Below are 19,637 nucleotides of genomic sequence, written 5' to 3'. Positions count from 1 at the left end.
CTGGGAGGAGATCCCACAGGAGACCATCCGCAACCTCATCAGGAGCATGCCCAGGCGTTGTAGGGAGGTCATACAGGCACGTGGAGGCCACACACAATACGGAGCCTCATTTTGACTTGTTTTAAGGACATTACATCAAAGTTGGATCAACCTGTAGTGTGTTTTTCCACTTTAATTTTGGGGGTGACTCCAAATCCAGGCCTCCATTGGTTAATAAATTTGATTTCCATTGATGATTTTTGTGTGATTTTGTTGTCAGCACATTCAACTTTGTACAGAACAAAGTATTCAATGAGAATATTTCATTCATTCAGATCTAGGATGTGTTATTTGAGTGTTCCCTTTATTTTTTTGAGCAGTGTGTATTTGTACTATACTTTAGCCTAGTGGAGAGAAGATTCAAATGGCTACTGAATTATTTCTGGCATTTAACCCCTTAAGAACCAGACTCAATTCAGCCTTAATTGTCCACCTGGTGACAGTTTTTATTTACATAAATGTAAGTAAGGCTAAAAATCATTTTTTTAAATTGGCACCTTTGCCTTCCATAGAAGCTGTGTTGCACTGTCTATAGCTGACTACAGAATGCCTTACCTGAGAATCTGTCAGCAGCCCACTAGGATGGACTGACTCATTTACCTTATTTTTTTTACCGAGATCCCCTCAGCTTAATTATGACCACATCAAAGTTTACTTTTTAGGAAAAAAAAAAGAAAAAGGGTCTGTAAATCCAAACAGTACAACATTTTTTAATAAAACCTGGCTTTGTGTTATAATAGCAGCCAAAGGCCTGCTGAAGGCCTGTGTCGCTGACATCTTGGTAGTCTTGTAAAGCTCCATAGAAGGCAGATTTTCATCCACTAAGCTATAAAATAAAGTAAAAAATAAAAAAAGGGTTTTAAAAATATAGTTTAAAAAAAATCTGAAAATTCGAATCACCCTCTTTTCCCCAATATAAATAAATTGAAAAATGAAACATATTTGGTATTACTGAGTCCATAAATGTCTAGTCTGTCAAAATATAATATTAATTAACTTCAATCCGTACAGAGAAGAAAAAAAAAAAAAAAAAACTCAGAAATGCAGTTTTTAAGTGACCACTCCTCGTGAAACATGTAATAAAACAAAAAATATTAAAATGTCATATGCACCCAATCAATGAATGGTATCAGTAAAATGGTAGCTCGTCACAGAAAAAAACAAGCCCTAACAGTTCAATCAACGGAGAAAAAAAACTGGTGTGTGTCAGAAAATGGCAATACAAGCCTTTTATTTTTATTTTTTTTCAAACTTCTGAATTTTTTTCTCCACTTAAAGAAGCACTCCCATTTTTTTTTTACCTAAACCTGTGTAAATATTAGTATACTGTAGGGTCAGAGATGATTGCCGTCTTTTCCGCCATCCAGCGAGGAACGGTTCCTCTTCTGAGTGAAGTGACGGTAAGGCTATGGTCACGCTATCAGTAATTAACCTCAGTATTTGTAAGCTAAAACCAGGAGTGGGTGGAAATGTAGAAGTGGTGACATTTTTCCATTATACTTTTTCTCTGATTGCTCCTCAGCTGGTTTTGGCTTACATATACTGATGTAAAATACTGACCACATACTGAAAGTGTGACCGCAGCCTTATTCAGACTCTCCGGATCAAACCACTATGTTTGAGATGGTAGTCATTTTTCACAATGTAAGCCTATGGAGTCTTGTTCTGACACGCCATAGGCGTACATTGTAAAATCCACTGGAGAGTCTGAATCGCTGTCAAATGGCACAGAAGATAAGCTGAATGGCTTTTGTTCTGTGGAGAAGACCATGATTGGTGAGTATATTAACACATTGACACTACACAGTTTAGGGAAAAAAAAAGTTAATAGGAGAGCATCTTTAAATGGAAAAAAATATATATGCATGTTTGGTATCACCCTAATTGTACTGACCTAAATATATTCATGATTCAGAGTAATTTCTACCATGTAAAACAAAATAACAAAAGCCAAAAATCATGTTGGAATTGCATTTTTTCACAATTACACTGCACTTGGAATTTACGCTGCACTTGGAATTTATTTTAAAATCATGGAGTGTGTAATAAAATATTTGTGTGTGTGTCTCTCTTTTTACTTAATGTGTTAGTAATGGTGGTGTCTGATAACTACCTCTCCATTACTAACACCAGGGATTGAGGTCAGCTGTGTTTTTGGTCAATTCACAGCTCTCATCAACCCCAAGCACCATTCCCCCAATTGCCACAGCACCAGGGCAATTGGGAAAAGCCAAGGCAAAGCGCCAAATTTGGCACATCTAATGTAATGTGCCACTTCTGGGGCAGCTGCTGGCTGGTATGTTTAGGCTGGGAAGGGCACAAAAACCATGGACCTTCCCCAGCCTCCTAATATCAGCTCACAGCTGTCTGTTTTACCTTTGCTGGTTATCAAAAATAGGAGGGACCCAGAGTCATTTTTTTTATTATTATTTAATAAGTTAAATAAGGATAAATACCCTTAAGTGCCACATGAAAGACAATAAAGGGTGCAAGTCTATTATATGTAGGGGGTTGTGACATTATATATATGCAGGATATACATGTCTAATATCTGTCGGTCATCTATCTAGCTATAGCTTTATATTACTTTTTTTTCTTTAAGAGATTTGTGAGTAAAAATCGGACATACGCATGATCCGTGTGCTGTCAGATTTTTTTCTCGCACCCATTGACTTCCATTGGAGACTCTCATCTGATATACGCAGCATGCTCTGATTTTTTTTCCCTCAGCCCAATTCCAGCTGAGGAAAAACTCACAGATGAACACTGCCTCACTGAATAACATTGGTGAAAGTGCAATTTGATTTTTCATTTGGCAGATGTGAGCAAACGCTAATGTTGAGAATCATGTTTCTAGGTAATTTTTAAAGCAAAACCCCAAAAATGATTGTGGAAGTACATTTTTTTCACCATTTCATCTCACTTTGAATTTGTTTTTTCAGGTTTTTTTTCTCAGTACATTATTAAACGATTGGCGTCTTTCAAAACAACAACTTGTCCCGCAAATAAGAAGCCCTCAGACAGCTATGTCTACAGAAAAATAAAAAAGTTGGCAGTGAAAAACTTAAACATAAAAATAATAATTGGGTTTGGAGGCAAGGGGTTAAACGTTTCCCCTTAGTGACCACCAATACGTCTTTTTGCTGACCTGCGATATAAGAGACTAGCATCCCCCGATGGGTGACAATCCTGTAACTATCAGCTGTACACTATACCCGACAACTTGCTGTATCAGCCATGATCAGTGTTTGTATCGACCATGGCCGTTTAACCCCTTAAATACTGCTGTCAATAGTGACTACAGCAGTGTGGGGGCTCCCTCTTTAGCCCCATTGGCACCCTGAAATCTTGATTGTGTCGTCCTGGTGTTTGACATGGCAGTTCATAGCTAAATAGCAGCCTTAGAGTATGCTGGCCATAGTGGCCTTTTCAGAAGTTATCAAAATTTAGGTGGTCAAAATAAAATTATTAATTCCTGTCATGTCACTTTACATTAATTCCTGAAAAGCACCTGAAGGGTTAATGAAGCAATTTTAAATACGTTGAGGGGTGCGTTTTTTAAAATTATATCACTTTTTGGTGGTTTCCAACATATAGGACCCCCAAAATCACTTTAAAACTGAACAGGTCCCTATAAAAATAAGTTTTGTCAGTTTCCTTGAAAAAATGAAGAATTACTGCTACATTTTGAAATCTTCTAAAATGCTAAAAAAATAAAACAACACTTTACAAATGGTGCTGATGTAACGCAGACATGAGGGAAATGTTATTTATTAATGTTTTTGTGTGATATGACTATCTGGATTAAAGGGATAATCATTCAGAGTTAGAAAATTGCAATTTTTAAAACATTTTTGTCAAATTTCTGATATTTTTTAAATAAACGCAAAACATTTACTATTATTAGAAAGTATAATGTGCCACAAAAAACAATCTCAAAATCACTGGGATTTGTTGTAGCATTCCAGAATTATAACTATATAAAGTGACAATGTTCAGATTAAAAAAAAATTGGTCCGGCCACTAAGGGGTTAAAAGCATAGTATTGTTAATTACTACTATATACATTTCATACAGTTTCAAGTCACTGCACAAACTCTTAGCTGCATTTAACTTAATAAAGTGATCATCATGAAAGCTTTTTACCATTCGTCTGTAAAGTCCAGTCTTATTGTGCTTGTAGTAGTTCCTTCTGTGCTGTAGTGTAATTGCAAAACAGGCTCACTTGCATCAGCTTCAGGACTGAATTTGTTTTCTGTAAAAAAAAATAATAACGTAAAATTCAGGCTGGTTAACAGCTAAAAACTTGATCACAATTTTATCTAATGCTTATATTCACACACAAAAGGTAAGGCTATGTGCACACTATACTTTTCCAGGCAGGTGAAACCAACAAGCTTTTTAAAACGGAAACCGCTTTAGGAAATGCCAGCTTTTTTTTCCCTAAAAACGTCTCTTGTGCGCTTTTCGAGCATCTCCTGAGGCGATTTAGAAAGGTTTTCTGGGGGAGTTTTCTTAAGCATTTTTGGGCTGTCTTTTGAGTGATTTTTGAATAGGTTTTTTTGTGGTCATTTACACGAGCAATGAGTAAAATACGTTTTTTTAAAGTACATTAAGCAATAAGTAAAACAGGAATGATGGTCACAAAACAAAGCTTTGTCTTTGGAGCAGTATATTTTTTTGCCTTCCCACTGACTTCCACTTGGAAGATGCGCCATACTTAAAAATAGAAGTCTTTGGCCTTCCCTTTTTCTTTTTAACTGCATGGCATTTTCGGAAACCTAAACTGGTTAAAAGATGCTAAGAAGTCTGAACAGATTAACAGCAAGTCTTTTACATCTATACAGTCAGTGACTAGGAAAGTTTGAGTTTTTCTGAGCATTTTGTTGTCACGTGGTTTTCAGCGCTGATCAGCTCCAAATTGCCTTAAACAAAACATTGTGTGAACATGCCCTAACAGTATATCGCTGATTTTTTTTTTTTTTTTTTTTAACTTTTCATTTAGCAAACTGTTACACCATCAAATGGGGAGGTGGAAAGTATAGAAGACACATCAAAATTGGGTATGAAAGCCCATACAAACATGGATGAATTACAAGTTCCCTCCTCTGGCTGCATTTTGTTTTAAATAGAAACAAACTGATCTTTAATCACCCTCCCCAGGTCCAGCACTGAGTCTCTATTGCTGCTCAGAGTGTCTCTTATTGTCTCCAGTGCTGACATCATATCGATAGTGCTGCAGTCAATCAGTGAGCTTAGAGGCTCTGACCGAGTAGATGACACAAGCAGCCAAGCTCAGTAACTGGCTGCGGCGTTGTACGTGTGACATCAAAGCAGGAGACAATAACACACACCGGGAGCAGCGGCGAAGACTCAGTGCTGGAGCTGGGAGGGTAAGTTGAGAATAGTTTTGTTTTGTTTTTTTCAAACAAACTGAACCCACGGAGGAGGATTTTCCAAAACTGTAAATCTCTTTCAAACATTCAAAACAAGAAATTTGATATACAGGTGCTTCTCACTAAATTATAATATCATCAAAAAGTTCATTTATTTCAGTTCTTCAATACAAAAAGTGAAACTCATATTATATAGAGTAATTACAAACAGAGTGATCTATTTCAAGTGTTTTTTCTGTTAATGTTGATGATTATGGCTTACAGCCAATGAAAACACAACAGTCATTATCTCAGTAAATTACAATAATTAACAAAAAAACACCTGCAAAGACTTCCGATGCATTTAAAAAGGTCCCTTAGTCTGTTTCAGCAGGATCCACAATCATGGGGAAGACTGCTGACTTGACAGATGTCCGGAAGGCAGTCATTGACACACTCCACAAGAAGGGTAAGCCACAAAAGGTCATTGCTAAAGATGCTGGCTGTTCACAGAGTGCTGTATCCAAGCATATTAATGGAAAGTTGAGTGGAAGGAAAAAGTGTGGTAGGAAAAGGAGCACAAGCAACCGGGATTACCGCAGCCTTGAAAGGATTGTTAAGAAAAGGCCATTCAAAAATTTGGGGGAGATTCACAAGGAGCGGACTGCTGCTGGAGTCATTGCTTCAAGAGCCACCACACACAGATGTATCCAGGACATGGGCTACACGTGTCGCATTCCTTGTGTCAAGCCACTCATGACCAATAGACAATGCCAGAAGCGTCTTACCTGGGGGCCAAGGACAAAAAGACCTGGACTGATGCTCATTCGTCCAAGGTGTTTTCAGATGAAAGTAAATTTTTCATTTCATTTGGAAATCAAGGTCCCAGAGTCTGGAGGAAGAGTGAAGAGGTACACAATCCAAGCTGCTTGAGGTCTAGTGTGACATTTCCACAATCAGTGATGGTTTGGGGAGCCATGTCATCTGCTGGTGTAGGTCCACTGTGTTTTATCAAGACCAAAGCCAGCGCAGCCGTCTACCAGGAAATTTTAGAGCCCTTCATGCTTCCCTCTGCCGACAAGCTTTTTGGAGATGGAAATTTCATTCTCCAGCAGGACTTGGCACCTGTCCACACTGCCAAAAGTACCAATATCTGGTTCAAAAACAACAGTATCACTGTGCTTGATAGGCCAGCAAACTCGCCTGACCTTAACCCCATAGAGAATCTATGGGGTATTGTCAAGAGGAAGATGAGAGACACCAGACCCTACAAAGCAGACTAGCTGAAGGCTGCTATCAAAGCACCCTGGGCTTCCATAACACCTCAGCAGTGCCACAGGCTGATCGCCTCCATGCCACGCCGCATTGATGCAGTAATTGATGCAAAAGGAGCCCTGACCAAGTATTGAGCGCATTTACTGAACATACATTTCAGTAGACCAACATTTCAGATTTTAAAAACATTTTTCAAGCTGTTGTTATAAAGTATTCTAATTTACTGAGATAATGACTGTTGTGTTTTCATTGGCTGTAAGCCATAATCATCAACATTAACAGAAATAAACACTTGAAATATATCACTCTGTAATGACTATGTAATATAGGAGTTTCACTTTTTGTATTGAAGAACTGAAATAAATTAACTTTTTGATGATATTATAATTTAGTGAGAAGCACCTGAAATTGCACTTCGGTATGCCAATATCTGACTAAAAGATCTACAACACTGAAGCAGCCAAAAACTGTGAAAGCCACCATTTGTGTCAGTTTCAAAGGTTTTGGCCATGACTGTACAAGGTTGGCCTGTCACAATAGCTGAACCAGTTGATGGTGGTGTGCATAGGAGTGAGCAGTGCCAGCCAACAGGGCAAAGTAGCGAGTGCTCACCATTAGCTCATTCATTTAAAAAAATGAGAAACAATTTATGGTAAGTAAAATATATGTTGATGTATGTGAATACCGTGTAAAAGCTTCTCTCTTTCCTCCAATCTCACTGTGACAGGAGACACGTGGGTGGAAGATTTTTCAATGCAATGCAACCCTCTTCTCCCACTCTTGACAACACCGCAGAAGAAATGCTAGCACAGGCTTCCAGTATATGTTGTTTCAGATGCTGCACATCTCGTATCTTCACAGCATAGACAATTGCTTTCAGATGACCCCAAAGATAAAAGTCTAAGGAGGTCAGATCGGGAGACCTTGGTGGCCATTCATCTGGCCCACGATGACCAATCCACTTTCCAGGAAACTGTTCATGTAGGAATGCTCGGACCTGACACCCATAATGTGGTGGTGCACCATCTTGTTGGAAAAACTCAGGGAACACACCATCTTCAGTGCATAAAGAGGGCAACACGTCATCATGTAGCAATTTCAGATATCCAGTGGCATTGAGGCTTCCATTGATGAAGAATGGCCCCACTATATTTGTACCCCATATACCACACAATACCATCAAGATACGAGATGTGCAGCATCTGAAACAACGGATACTGGAAGCCAGTGCTAGCATTTATTCTGTGGTGTTTCTATCAGTGTATCAAGAGTGGGACAAGAGGGTTGCATTGACAATCCAACACAATGGGCAGCACTTCAAACACATTTTATAAGTGGTCATAAACTTGTAAAAAACTCATGAAAGAATAAAATTACGTTAAAACCAAGCACACCATTGTTTTTCTTATGAAATTCTCAATACGTTTGATGTGTCACATGACCCTCTTCCCATTGAAAAAAATAAAGTTGGATCCAAAATGGCCACCGTGGTCACCACCCATCTGGAAAAGTTTTCCCCCTCCCATATACTAATGTGCCACAAACAGGAAGTTGATATCACCAACCATTCCCATTTAATTTAGGTGTATCCATATAAATGGCCCACCCTGTACGTGGAAACACAAACAAACAAAAAAAATTTCTCCCTCTATAAACTTCTGTTTTTTTTTTCACTTCTAAGGGAAAGTTACTAACCATTTTTATAATGTAACAGAAACCTGTCTAAGGTCACGCTCACGCAAATGTATACATCGGCCGTGTCCTATCCAATCTTTTATCGGCTTGTACTCAGACCAATGTTATTCTATGGGCCAGTGCTGATTTGAATTTTTTTCTCATGCCGAATTGTTAGGAGAAAAAAATGCTAGTCTACAGGTACGTGATGACATCTGAGCGGAGTCCGATTTCCGGGGAGACACAGAATGGAGACGATGGAGAAATTTCATTCTCCTTCTGCTCCTCACAGAGCGCTACGGTTTGATCATTTGAGAGAATCAGATCACACTAAGCTGACACCGACGAAACTAATCAGTGCTTGATCGTAGTGTCATTATCATAATCGACACGATTCTCTTGCATGAGAGAATCTACAAGCATGTGACCCTGGCCTAGAAAGAATACTATGGCAAGTAATACACATCAAACCAAAGAAAATAACTAGCTTACCGAAAACATGTACCAAAAAAGAAAATAAACACGTAACAGTGGTTTTCTGGGGATCAACCCCTTTCTGTCATGGCCAATTTCCATTTTTTCCTCTTTCTTTTAAGAGCCATTTTACCAAACAATGTACTGGAAAACAGGGGAAAAAAATCCAAGGGGAGTGAAAATCCCCCTAAAAAATAAAACACCGCAATTCTGACCTTATGTATTGGGATTTATTTTTATATCGTACATCGTGCGGTAAAAATTATCTGCCAATATGATTCTTCTCATCAGTATGATTACAGCGATACCAAACTGATCCAGTTTTTAAATTATTTTTGTGGTGAAAAATATGGTGAAATTTGTACTAAAAAAAATAATTTTGAAAGTGTCATTTTCCGAAACCTGTAAGATTTTAAATTTTCAGTCAATTGAACTGTGTGATGGCTTATTTTTTGTACGACGAGACGTTTTTATTGATACCATTTTGGGATTGATATGACAATTTGACAGCATATTTTGTGGTGACCAAAACACAATTTTTGAGTTTTGAAATTTTTTTTCTATTTATTGGGGTTTACCGATCGGGTTATTTAATTTTACATTTTGATAGATCGGATTTTTATGGCAACGGCAATACCACATGTATTACTTTATTATCTTTATTTTTAATGAAGGAAAAGATTGACTAACTTATGTTTTTTTTTTTTTTTTAATTCTTTCAACATACCGTATATACTCGTGTATAAGCCGACTTTTTCAGCACATTTTTCATGCTGAAAAGCCGCCTTTGGCTTATACTCGAGTATATAATTACATTCCGGCTGGGGAAGGTGGTGGGGGGGTTGCGGCAGCGGAGGAGGGGTGCACAGGCAGTAGCCGGCTGCTACAGCTACCACATGTGCCCGCTGCTAAAGAAAATGAATTTTCACTCTTCTCCATGCCCATGGGAGTGGAGAGGAGTGAATATTAATTTTCTTTAATAGCGCGCAGTGTCAGCCGCAGCAGGATCACGTGTGCCCGCTATTATTGAGTATGAATATTCACTCTTCTCCACTCCTATGGGCATGGAGAAGAGTGAATATTCATTCTCTTTAGGGCACACAGGATCGATGAGCCGCAGCAATAGCTGCGACCGCTGCTGACACTGCGCGCTATTAAAGAAAATTAATATTCACTCCTCTCCACGCCCATAGTCCTGGCGTGGAGGAGCGTGAATATCCCCGCAGCTGACCTCAGCGTCTGAGGGCCTATGGCAGTGATGTCATGCGCAACCAGATGATGAGATCAGCTGCTGGCAGAACAGGACGCAGCGCTGGAGCAGAGGGAACGAAGGTGAGTAGAAAAGTTTATTGTTTTCAGGTGTGCAGTGCTGGGGGGCCATGTATGCCAGCATTGGGGATGAGGGGTGCCATGCATGCCAGGCTGGGGATGAGGGTTCCATTGCATGCCAGGATTGGGGAAAAGGGGTGCAATGCATACCAGGATTTGGGATGAGGGGGCCATGCATTACCAGGATTGGACATGAGGGGGACCATGCATTACCAGAATTGGGCATGAGGGGGGCCATGCATTACCAGGATTGGGCATGAGGGGAGCCATGCATTACCAGGATTGGGCATGAGGGGGGCCATGCATTACCAGGATTGGGCATGAGGGGGGCCATGCACTACCAGGATTGGGCATGAGGGGGGCCATGCACTAACAGGATTGGGCATGAGGGGGGCCATGCATTACCAGGATTGGGCATGAGGGGGGCCATGCATTACCAGGATTGGGCATGAGGGGGGCCATGCATTACCAGGATTGGGCATGAGGGGGCCATGCATTACCAGGAGTGGGGAGAGGGCCATGTATACCAGGATTGATGATGAGTGGGCAATGCTTACAAGGATGGGAAAATTTACCAGTAGCTGCTGCATTTCCCACCCTAGGCTTATACTCGAGTCAATAAGTTTTCCCAGTTTTTTGTGGTAAAATTAGGTGCCTTGGCTTATATTCGGGTCGGCTTATATTTGAGTATATACGATATTTTAAAGCTTTTTTATTTTTTTATTTTTAAGGGTACATGCCCATGATCAAGAATAGCAGCGTTTTGGACACAGCTCACCTGTTCTGCTTCCAAAACACTGAGTTCTACGATTCAAGCACAGTAAATGAGATTGATAGAAGCACAGTGGGCATGGGATTTCTATTTGAGCTGCATAAACTCACCCGCGGAGCGGGTTGACGAGCCGCAGCATGTCAAATTTCTGTTGCAAAGCTGGTCTCCAAAATGTATTAGACACGATAAATCCGCATTGTTCAATGAATAAATGCAGATTTAACTGAGTGATTGAACGCAGCGTTTTGGATGCAGGGAAAACGCGCTGCGTCCAAACAGCTGATATTTCCTGATCATGGGCACATCGCCCTACTGTATTTATTAGTTCCCTTTAAGGAACTAATCATCTGATCACCTGTGGCACTAACAGCACACCAGCATGGAGGCGCATTATTTTATGCGCCCATCGGCATCCCTGTGACGCCTGGGGTTGCTATGACAGCCAGTGGTCTGTTGAAGACCTCCGTGCCTGTCATCACAGAGACTGTGGTTTTTCCTGTATGCAGAAATACTATACTATATTAGATATAGCATAGTATTGCTGCATATAGTAAAAACTATAGTCTGTGGAGACAGGCACGGAGGTCTTCAACAGACCACTGGCTGTCATAGCAACCTCAGGCGTCACAGGGGCGCATAGAATAATGCTCTTCCATGCTGGTGTGTGGTTAGTGCCACTGTCTGTTTGACAGTGGCATTTAACAGGTTAACAGTCACAAGGCTTCACTTCACCCACAGCTGTAAGACGCAGGTCCTGGTTGTGTGTTACAGTCATTATCCACAGAGTATGTGGTGGGCTCACCTTGTGAGTCTGCTCCAAACAACTGCTACAGATTTGAGCTTGCTTGGCTGTACACGGAGGTAGACACGGAACAGTGACTAAGTTTCAGATTGGTTTATTAAAAATGGCATAAACCAATCTAGAGTTCATAAAGTACATACATCCTATTCGCCTTAATGGCAAAGCAAAACAAAAAGCTACAGCACAGTTCATATATTGGCCGGGGTCCAGCCACTCAGGGTTAACCAAACACGGTTCAGTATTTAGCACAACAAATGCAAGCTCCTCTCTGGAGCAAGCCTCTCCAGGTACTGAACAACTCCTGAGTGGAAAGGCAGGCTATTTATAGCCCAGACCACACCCTGGAGTGGAGATATGGTGAATGGCCTCCCAACTGCACTATGGTCATTCACAAAAAATCCAGCCCTTTTAAAATGGCGGTTTAACCCTCTCAGCACATAACATGCTTGAGAAAACTTCCCGGTTTCACATCACTGAAGCTAATAGACTCAGTGAAACATATCTCCTGTCCAGCACTCTGTCAATTATTTTGTCACAAGAGTGACGCTCATTTCAAGAGCTGGGCTAGTCCCTGTGCAATGAGCACAATGACAGCGAATTCTCTGCTGACAGCTCAGATCAGCAATAATGAGCCGGCAAAAAAAGTGGTGTCAGAACTCCCGGCATGCAGAGACAAGCACCACCCCCGCAAGTGAAATCACTGAATAAATATATAATAATTTGTGCCAATATAACCCATTTTTAAATCTCTCCTATTTTGCACATAGCAACCCCCTAAGGATGACCCTCCTGGCTCTACTTAACCTTCATTTGCCATTGGAACCATCCTTTTGTAGTTCCAGGTCCTGGCCGATCGTGCGCAGTGCAGTCTCTCTCACCTGACTTCCAGACAAAAATGTTGTCTTGTGTCTAGAATGGAGCTTCTACTCTGTGGGATGATTTCACGGAAAGGGGTGGATTACAGTGCAGGACTCATACCAGAAAGCAGCATTGTGCATGAGTGCTAGTAACTAAGACAAGTGATGTACAGCAGGATAGGCTATAAACAGATGCGCTGAAAGGACAGATAGAAGGCAGGAGAATGCTGAACGGAAAAGATCTATCGCAAGATGGTGATTTTTTGTACATGCACAAGGATTAATTGAGCTGTGTTTGTTGCCTGATGCTGGGGACAAATGATGTGAAAATGCAAATGCTGCTCTATTGATGCATATGGCAGATGATCATCTTCTGCTAAATGCATATACAAATCGTCATTTGAAATTTCACAAAACTGATCTCTCCGCAGCAAACAACAAAAATACAGTGAAGGAAATAATTACTTGATTCCTTACTGTTTTTGTTAAGTTTGCCCACTGACAAAGACATGAACAGTCTATAATTTTAAGGGTAGGTTAATTTTAACATTGAGAGATAGAATATCCCCCCAAAAATCAAGAAAATCACATGGTATAAATTAAGATACATTTTTTGCATTTTGCAGTGAGAAATAAGTATTTGATCCCCTACAAACCATTATGAGTTCTGGCTCCTTCAGACCAGTTAGATGCTCCTAATCAACTCGTTACCTGCATTAACCCCTTTAAAACCTGAGCCGTATTAGTACGCCCCAGGCCATCACCCCCGATTCAGTGAGGGCACTGAACCGAGCACATGTCAGCTGATTATTACCCAGCTCTACACTGATGTTGTGGAGGAGGGCAGGAGATTTGAACTCTGCTAGAACCAGCTATTGATGTAAAACCACACAGAGTTATAATGACACAGATGACATAAGAAAATCGGTCACGCTGGGTACTGTACAACAGCAGAAAGTGCTCAGAAGCTAAAGGTGAATTTTACCCTTAGATTAGCATGATGAAAATAGAGTTGGGGCTAGTGAGGCGCACATCGGAGGTAGTGGGAGTTAGCAGCACTTTATATTGGGAAAGCTCTGTGACGTAACAATAAGTATGCATTTAATGTTCTTTGTGAAAAATAATGCGATTCTGAGAATAATCTTTTAATGTTCCATCTCTGAGCTTGTTCAGAAATGTGCATCATTTGTCTATACGATAGGTTTAATGTTAAGAACATTATTCAGCAGTGTTTTTTAATGTGGATGTGAATACAATAATATTTTACCTACTGATATATTTGCACACAGCGATCTACTAGTATTTATTACCAATTTTTCTATTGAGTCACTGGTGGGTGCATGTCTGTCAAGTTTTTCACATTTCTATATTTAATATTTTTCTGAAACATCAGTTTGTAGTAATTTGATTATTTATCAACTATGAAGTATTCGCTCCCTCTAGTGTTTTTGTTTGGTATCACCAGGTTTTGTCCTTTTTGTCAGCTAGTTTCCCCTTTTTAAATGTTTTTAATGGTGTTCTAATAAAGATAATAATTTTCAGATTATTGGCTGAACTGTTTCCATTATCTATGTAGGTTTTTGTTGGTTTAAGTGGTTTAAGGAAATTCTAAAATTGTCTATACGATAGGTTTAATGTTAAGAACATTATTCAGCAGTGTTTATTAATGCGGATGTGAATACAATAAGAATATTTTACAGCAGAGCTGACCAACGAAGATGTGAATCAAATATTAAACACAACACAAAAAAGCAGCTTGGGTCTATCTGGGCCCATGACTCTCTCTCTGCTACTTCCTTCTTTTTCACTGTCCCTTATTTCAAAAGGATGCTGTAATCTGATCCTTCAGTGAGTGTCTTGTATTCAGCAAAACAGTCTGTTGTACATGTAACAATGGATTTTAGCAGTTTTTCAAAATGAATGAGTAAAAGCGGTAGAGCGGAGGGGGGGGGGGAGAAGTTGCTCATAAATTGCGCAAAATGCAGATTTCATGATCAAATATATTAAAAAGTTTCTTATGTTCACTAGTTCTATCAATTTATGGAAACTGTTTAAAACAGGGGTCCTCAAACTACGGCCCGCGGGCCACATGCAGCCCGCCGGGCTATGGGCGGAGGAGAGGGGAGCGGTGTCAGCGCCCGCCCTTCTCCCCCGCTTGCTCAGGGTCCCGGCAGCCGGATACTTACCTCTCCCCGTGCCTCCGCAGATCCGCTGTCTTCCTGCTCTGCGCTTCCTGTGGCGTCTCAGGTCAGAGGGTGCGGTGACGTCTTTACACCGCGCCCTCCCGAGTGCCGTCACAGGCAGCGCAGAGCAGGACGACGCCGCCGCGACGCTGGAGTCCAGACCAGAGTAGAGCAGCGGCAGCAAGTGAGAAGTGAGGTGAGTATTGGATTTTTTAATGTATGGAGGCATAGGTCATTATATGGAGGGGTGACATCCTGCAAGGGGTATAATATGGGGGGGTGACATCCTGCATGGGGCATGATATGGGGGGTGACATCCTGCATGGGGCATTATATGGGGGGGGTGATATGCTGCATGGGGCATTATATGGGGGGGTGACATGCTGCATGTGGCATTATATGGGGGGGTGACATGCTGCATGGGGCATTATATGGGACGGGTGACATGCTGCATGGGGCATTATATTGGGGGGGTGACATGCTGCATGTGGCATTATATGGGGGGGTGACATGCTGCATGGGGCACTATATGGGACGGGTGACATGCTGCATGGGGCACGATATGGGGGGGGCGACATCCTGCATGGGGCATGATATGGGGGGGGCGACATCCTGCATGGGGCATGATATGGGGGGGGCGACATCCTGCATAGGGCATAATATGGGGGGGTGACATGCCGCATAGGGCATAATATGGGGGGGGGGGTGACATGCTGCATGGGGCATTATATTGGGGGGGTGACATGCTGCATGGGGCATTATATTGGGGGGGTGACATGCTGCATGGGGCATTATATTGGGGGGGTGACATGCTGCATGGGGCATTATATTGGGGGGGTGACATGCTGCATGTGGCATTATATGGGGGGTGACATGCTGCATGGGGCACTATATGGGACGGGTGACATGCTGCATGGGGTATAATATGGGGGGGGGGGGGGGGGAGACATCCTGCATGGGGCATGATATGGGGGTGACATCCTGCATGGGGTATTATATGGGGGGGGGTGACATGCTGCATGTGGCATTATATGGGGGGGTGACATGCTGCATGTGGCATTATATGGGGGGGTGACATGCTGCATGTGGCATTATATGGGGGGGGGGTGATATCCTGCATGGGGCATGATATGGGGGGGTGATATCCTGCATGGGGCATGATATGGGGGGGTGACATCCTGCATGGGGCATGATATGGGGGGATGACATCCTGCATGGGGCATGATATGGGGGGGATGACATCCTGCATGGGGCATTATATGGGGGGATGACATCCTGCATGGGGCATTATATGGGGGGAGGACATCCTGCATGGGGCATTATATGGGGGGAGGACATCCTGCATGGGGCATTATATGGGGGGGGGGGATGACATCCTGCATGGGGCATTATATGGGGGGGGGGATGACATCCTGCATGGGGCATTATAAGGGGGGAACAGCCTGCATGGGGCATTATAAGGGGGGAACAGCCTGCATGGGGCATTATAAGGGGGGAACAGCCTGCATGGGGCATTATAAGGGGGGAACAGCCTGCATGGGGCATTATAAGGGGGAAACAGCCTGCCTATTGGGAACATTTACCTGCCCATTGAGGACCTATGCTGCCTATTGGGGACATCTACCTGCCTATTGGGGACATTTACTTGCCTATTGGGGACATTTACTTGCCTATTGGGGACATTTACCTGCCTATTGGGGACATTTACCTGCCTATTGGGGACCTATGCTGCCTATTGGGTACATTTACCTGCCTATTGAGGACCTATGCTGCCTATTGGGGACATTTACTTGCCTATTGGGGACATTTACTTGCCTATTGGGGACATTTACCTGCCTATTGGGGACATTTACCTGCCTATTGGGGACCTATGCTGCCTATTGGGTACATTTACCTGCCTATTGAGGACCTATGCTGCCTATTGGGGACATTTACTTGCCTATTGGGGACATTTACCTGCCTATTGAGGACCTATGCTGCCTATTGGGGACATTTACCTGCCTATTGAGGACCTATGCTGCCTATTGGGGACATTTACCTGCATATTGAGGACCTATGCTGCCTATTGGGTACAGTTACCTACCTATTGAGGACCTATGCTGCCTATTGGGGATATTTACCTGCCTGTTGGGGACCTATGCTGCCTATTGGGGACATTTACCTGCTTATTGAGGACCTATGCTGCCTATTGGGTACATTTACCTGCCTATTGGGGACATTTACCTGCCTATTGGGGATATTTACCTGCCTATTGGGGATATTTACCTGCCTACTGGGGACCTATGCTGCCTATTGGGGATATTTACCTGCCTGTTGTGGACCTATGCTGCCTATTGGGGACATTTACCTGCCTATTGGGGACCTATGCTGCCTATTGGGGATATTTACCTGCCTGTTGGGGACCTATGCTGCCTATTGGGGACATTTACCTGCTTATTGAGGACCTATGCTGCCTATTGGGGACATTTACCTGCCTATTGGGGACATTTACCTGCCTATTGGGGACCTATGCTGCCTATTGGGGACATCTACCTGCCTATTGGGGATATTTACCTGCCTATTGGGGGCATTTACCTGCCTATTGGGGGCATTTACCTGCCTATTGGGGACATTTACCTGCTTATTGAGGACCTATGCTGCCTATTGGGTACATTTACCTGCCCATTGAGGACCTATGCTGCCTATTGGGGACATCTACCTGCCTATTGGGGATATTTACCTGCCTATTGGGGACATTTACCTGCCTATTGGGGACATTTACCTACCTATTGAGGACCTATGCTGCCTATTGGGGATATTTACCTGCCTGTTGGGGACCTATGCTGCCTATTGGGGACATTTACCTGATTATTGAGGACCTATGCTGCCTATTGGGTACATTTACCTGCCTATTGGGGACATTTACCTGCCCATTGGGGACCTATGCTGCCTATTGGGGACATCTACCTGCCTATTGGGGATATTTACCTGCCTATTGGGGACATTTACCTGCCTATTGGGGACATTTACCTGCCTATTGGGGACATTTACCTGCCTATTGGGGACCTATGCTGCCTATTGGGGACATTTACCTGCCTATTGGGGATATTTACCTGCCTATTGGGGACATTTACCTGCCTATTGGGGACATTTACCTGCCTATTGGGGACCTATGCTGCCTATTGGGTACATTTACCTGCCTATTGGGGACATTTACCTGCCCATTGAGGACCTATGCTGCCTATTGGGGACATCTACCTGCCTATTGGGGATATTTACCTGCCTATTGGGGACATTTACCTGCCTATTGGGGACCTATGCTGCCTATTGGGTACATTTACCTGCCTATTGGGGACATTTACCTGCCCATTGAGGACCTATGCTGCCTATTGGGGACATCTACCTGCCTATTGGGGATATTTACCTGCCTATTGGGGACATTTACCTGCCTATTGGGGACCTATGCTGCCTATTGGGTACATTTACCTGCTTATTGAGGACCTATGCTGCCTATTGGGGACATTTACTTGCCTATTGGGGACATTTACCTGCCTATTGAGGACCTATGCTGCCTATTAGGTACATTTACCTGCCTATTGGGGACATTTACCTGCCTATTGAGGACCTATGCTGCCTATTGGGGACATTTACCTGCCTATTGGGGACATTTACCTGCCTATTGGGGACCTATGCTGCCTATTGGGGACATTTACCTGCCTATTGAGGACCTATGCTGCCTATTGGGTACAGTTACCTACCTATTGAGGACCTATGCTGCCTATTGGGGATATTTACCTGCCTGTTGGGGACCTATGCTGCCTATTGGGGACATTTACCTGCTTATTGAGGACCTATACTGCCTATTCGGTACATTTACCTGCCTATTGGGGACCTATGCTGCCTATTGGGGACATTTACCTGCCTATTGGGGACCGATGCTGCCTATTGGGGACATTTACCTGCCTATTGAGGACCTATGCTGCCTATTGGGTACATTTACCTGCCTATTGGGGACCTATGTTGCCTATTGGGGACCTATGCTGCCTATTGGGGACCGATGCTGCCTATTGGGGACATTTACCTGCCTATTGAGGACCTATGCTGCCTATTGGGTACAGTTACCTACCTATTGAAATACCGGTTGATTTAACTTTACTTGTTCTTCATTTTAAATATTGTATTTGTTCCTGTATTGTTTTTTTCACTACAAAATAAGATATGTGCAGTGTGCATAGGAATTTGTTCATAGTTTTTTAAAAAAACTATATTCCGGTCCTCCAATGGTCTGAGGGACCGTGAACTGGCCCCCTGTTTAAAAAGTTTGAGGACCCCTTGTTTAAAACAACCATTTAAAAGGGGGTTAAAAACGGCAAAGTGCTTGTAAACCGCAACTTTATAATTTACCGCTTATTAAAAATCTTTAATTCTCAAGAACAGAGGGCATTTATATTCTGTAGCTGGTTATTGGCTACCCCTAAAATCTAAAATAGAAGAGTACACTTGCAAGATGTCGGTTTACCGCCTGCAAATGCAGCTCTGAAGCTGACTGGATCACTGTACTTGATCAGCTTGAGTGAACCTGTTACCCAATGCTAGCTCTGCTGGCAGCATTGTAGAGCACATGGTTCAGACCAAGCCTCTAGTCTTAACCCCTTCACCCCGAAGCCTGTTTTCACCTTCCTGACACAGCCAATTTTTACAATTCTGACCACTGTCAATTTATAAGGTAATAACTCTGGAACGCTTCAACGGATCCCACTGATTCTAAGATAACAGCCCATTAGCGTGGGTGCCGGACCCCTTGAGCCCACAGGAGCTTCTCAGAATTTTACGTTGATCTGTGAAAATGAAAAAAAAAAAAATTCCCATAAAAATGTT

At 42.5% G+C, this 19,637-nt stretch overlaps 1 protein-coding gene across 4 annotated transcripts in view; it reads right to left on the bottom strand.

Moving 5' to 3' along the window:
- DCAF6 (DDB1 and CUL4 associated factor 6) overlaps window positions 1–19,637 on the bottom strand; it is a 287,738-nt gene that overhangs the window by 142,418 nt on the left and 125,683 nt on the right. For all 4 annotated transcript variants that reach the window (XM_073666525.1, XM_073666526.1, XM_073666527.1 and 1 more), the window contains one exon: window positions 4,186–4,294. In XM_073666525.1, the coding sequence (XP_073522626.1) occupies window positions 4,186–4,294 (109 nt within the window). The remainder of the gene's footprint in view (window positions 1–4,185; window positions 4,295–19,637) is intronic.

Source organism: Phyllobates terribilis, unplaced genomic scaffold, assembly GCF_046119375.1.
Source record: "Phyllobates terribilis strain yellow unplaced genomic scaffold, ASM4611937v1 Scaffold_2__4_contigs__length_985480577, whole genome shotgun sequence".
Classification (NCBI taxonomy): Eukaryota; Metazoa; Chordata; class Amphibia; order Anura; family Dendrobatidae; genus Phyllobates; species Phyllobates terribilis.
Note: the sequence above shows the minus strand (reverse complement) of the source record. Positions and strands in the feature narration are given on the sequence as shown.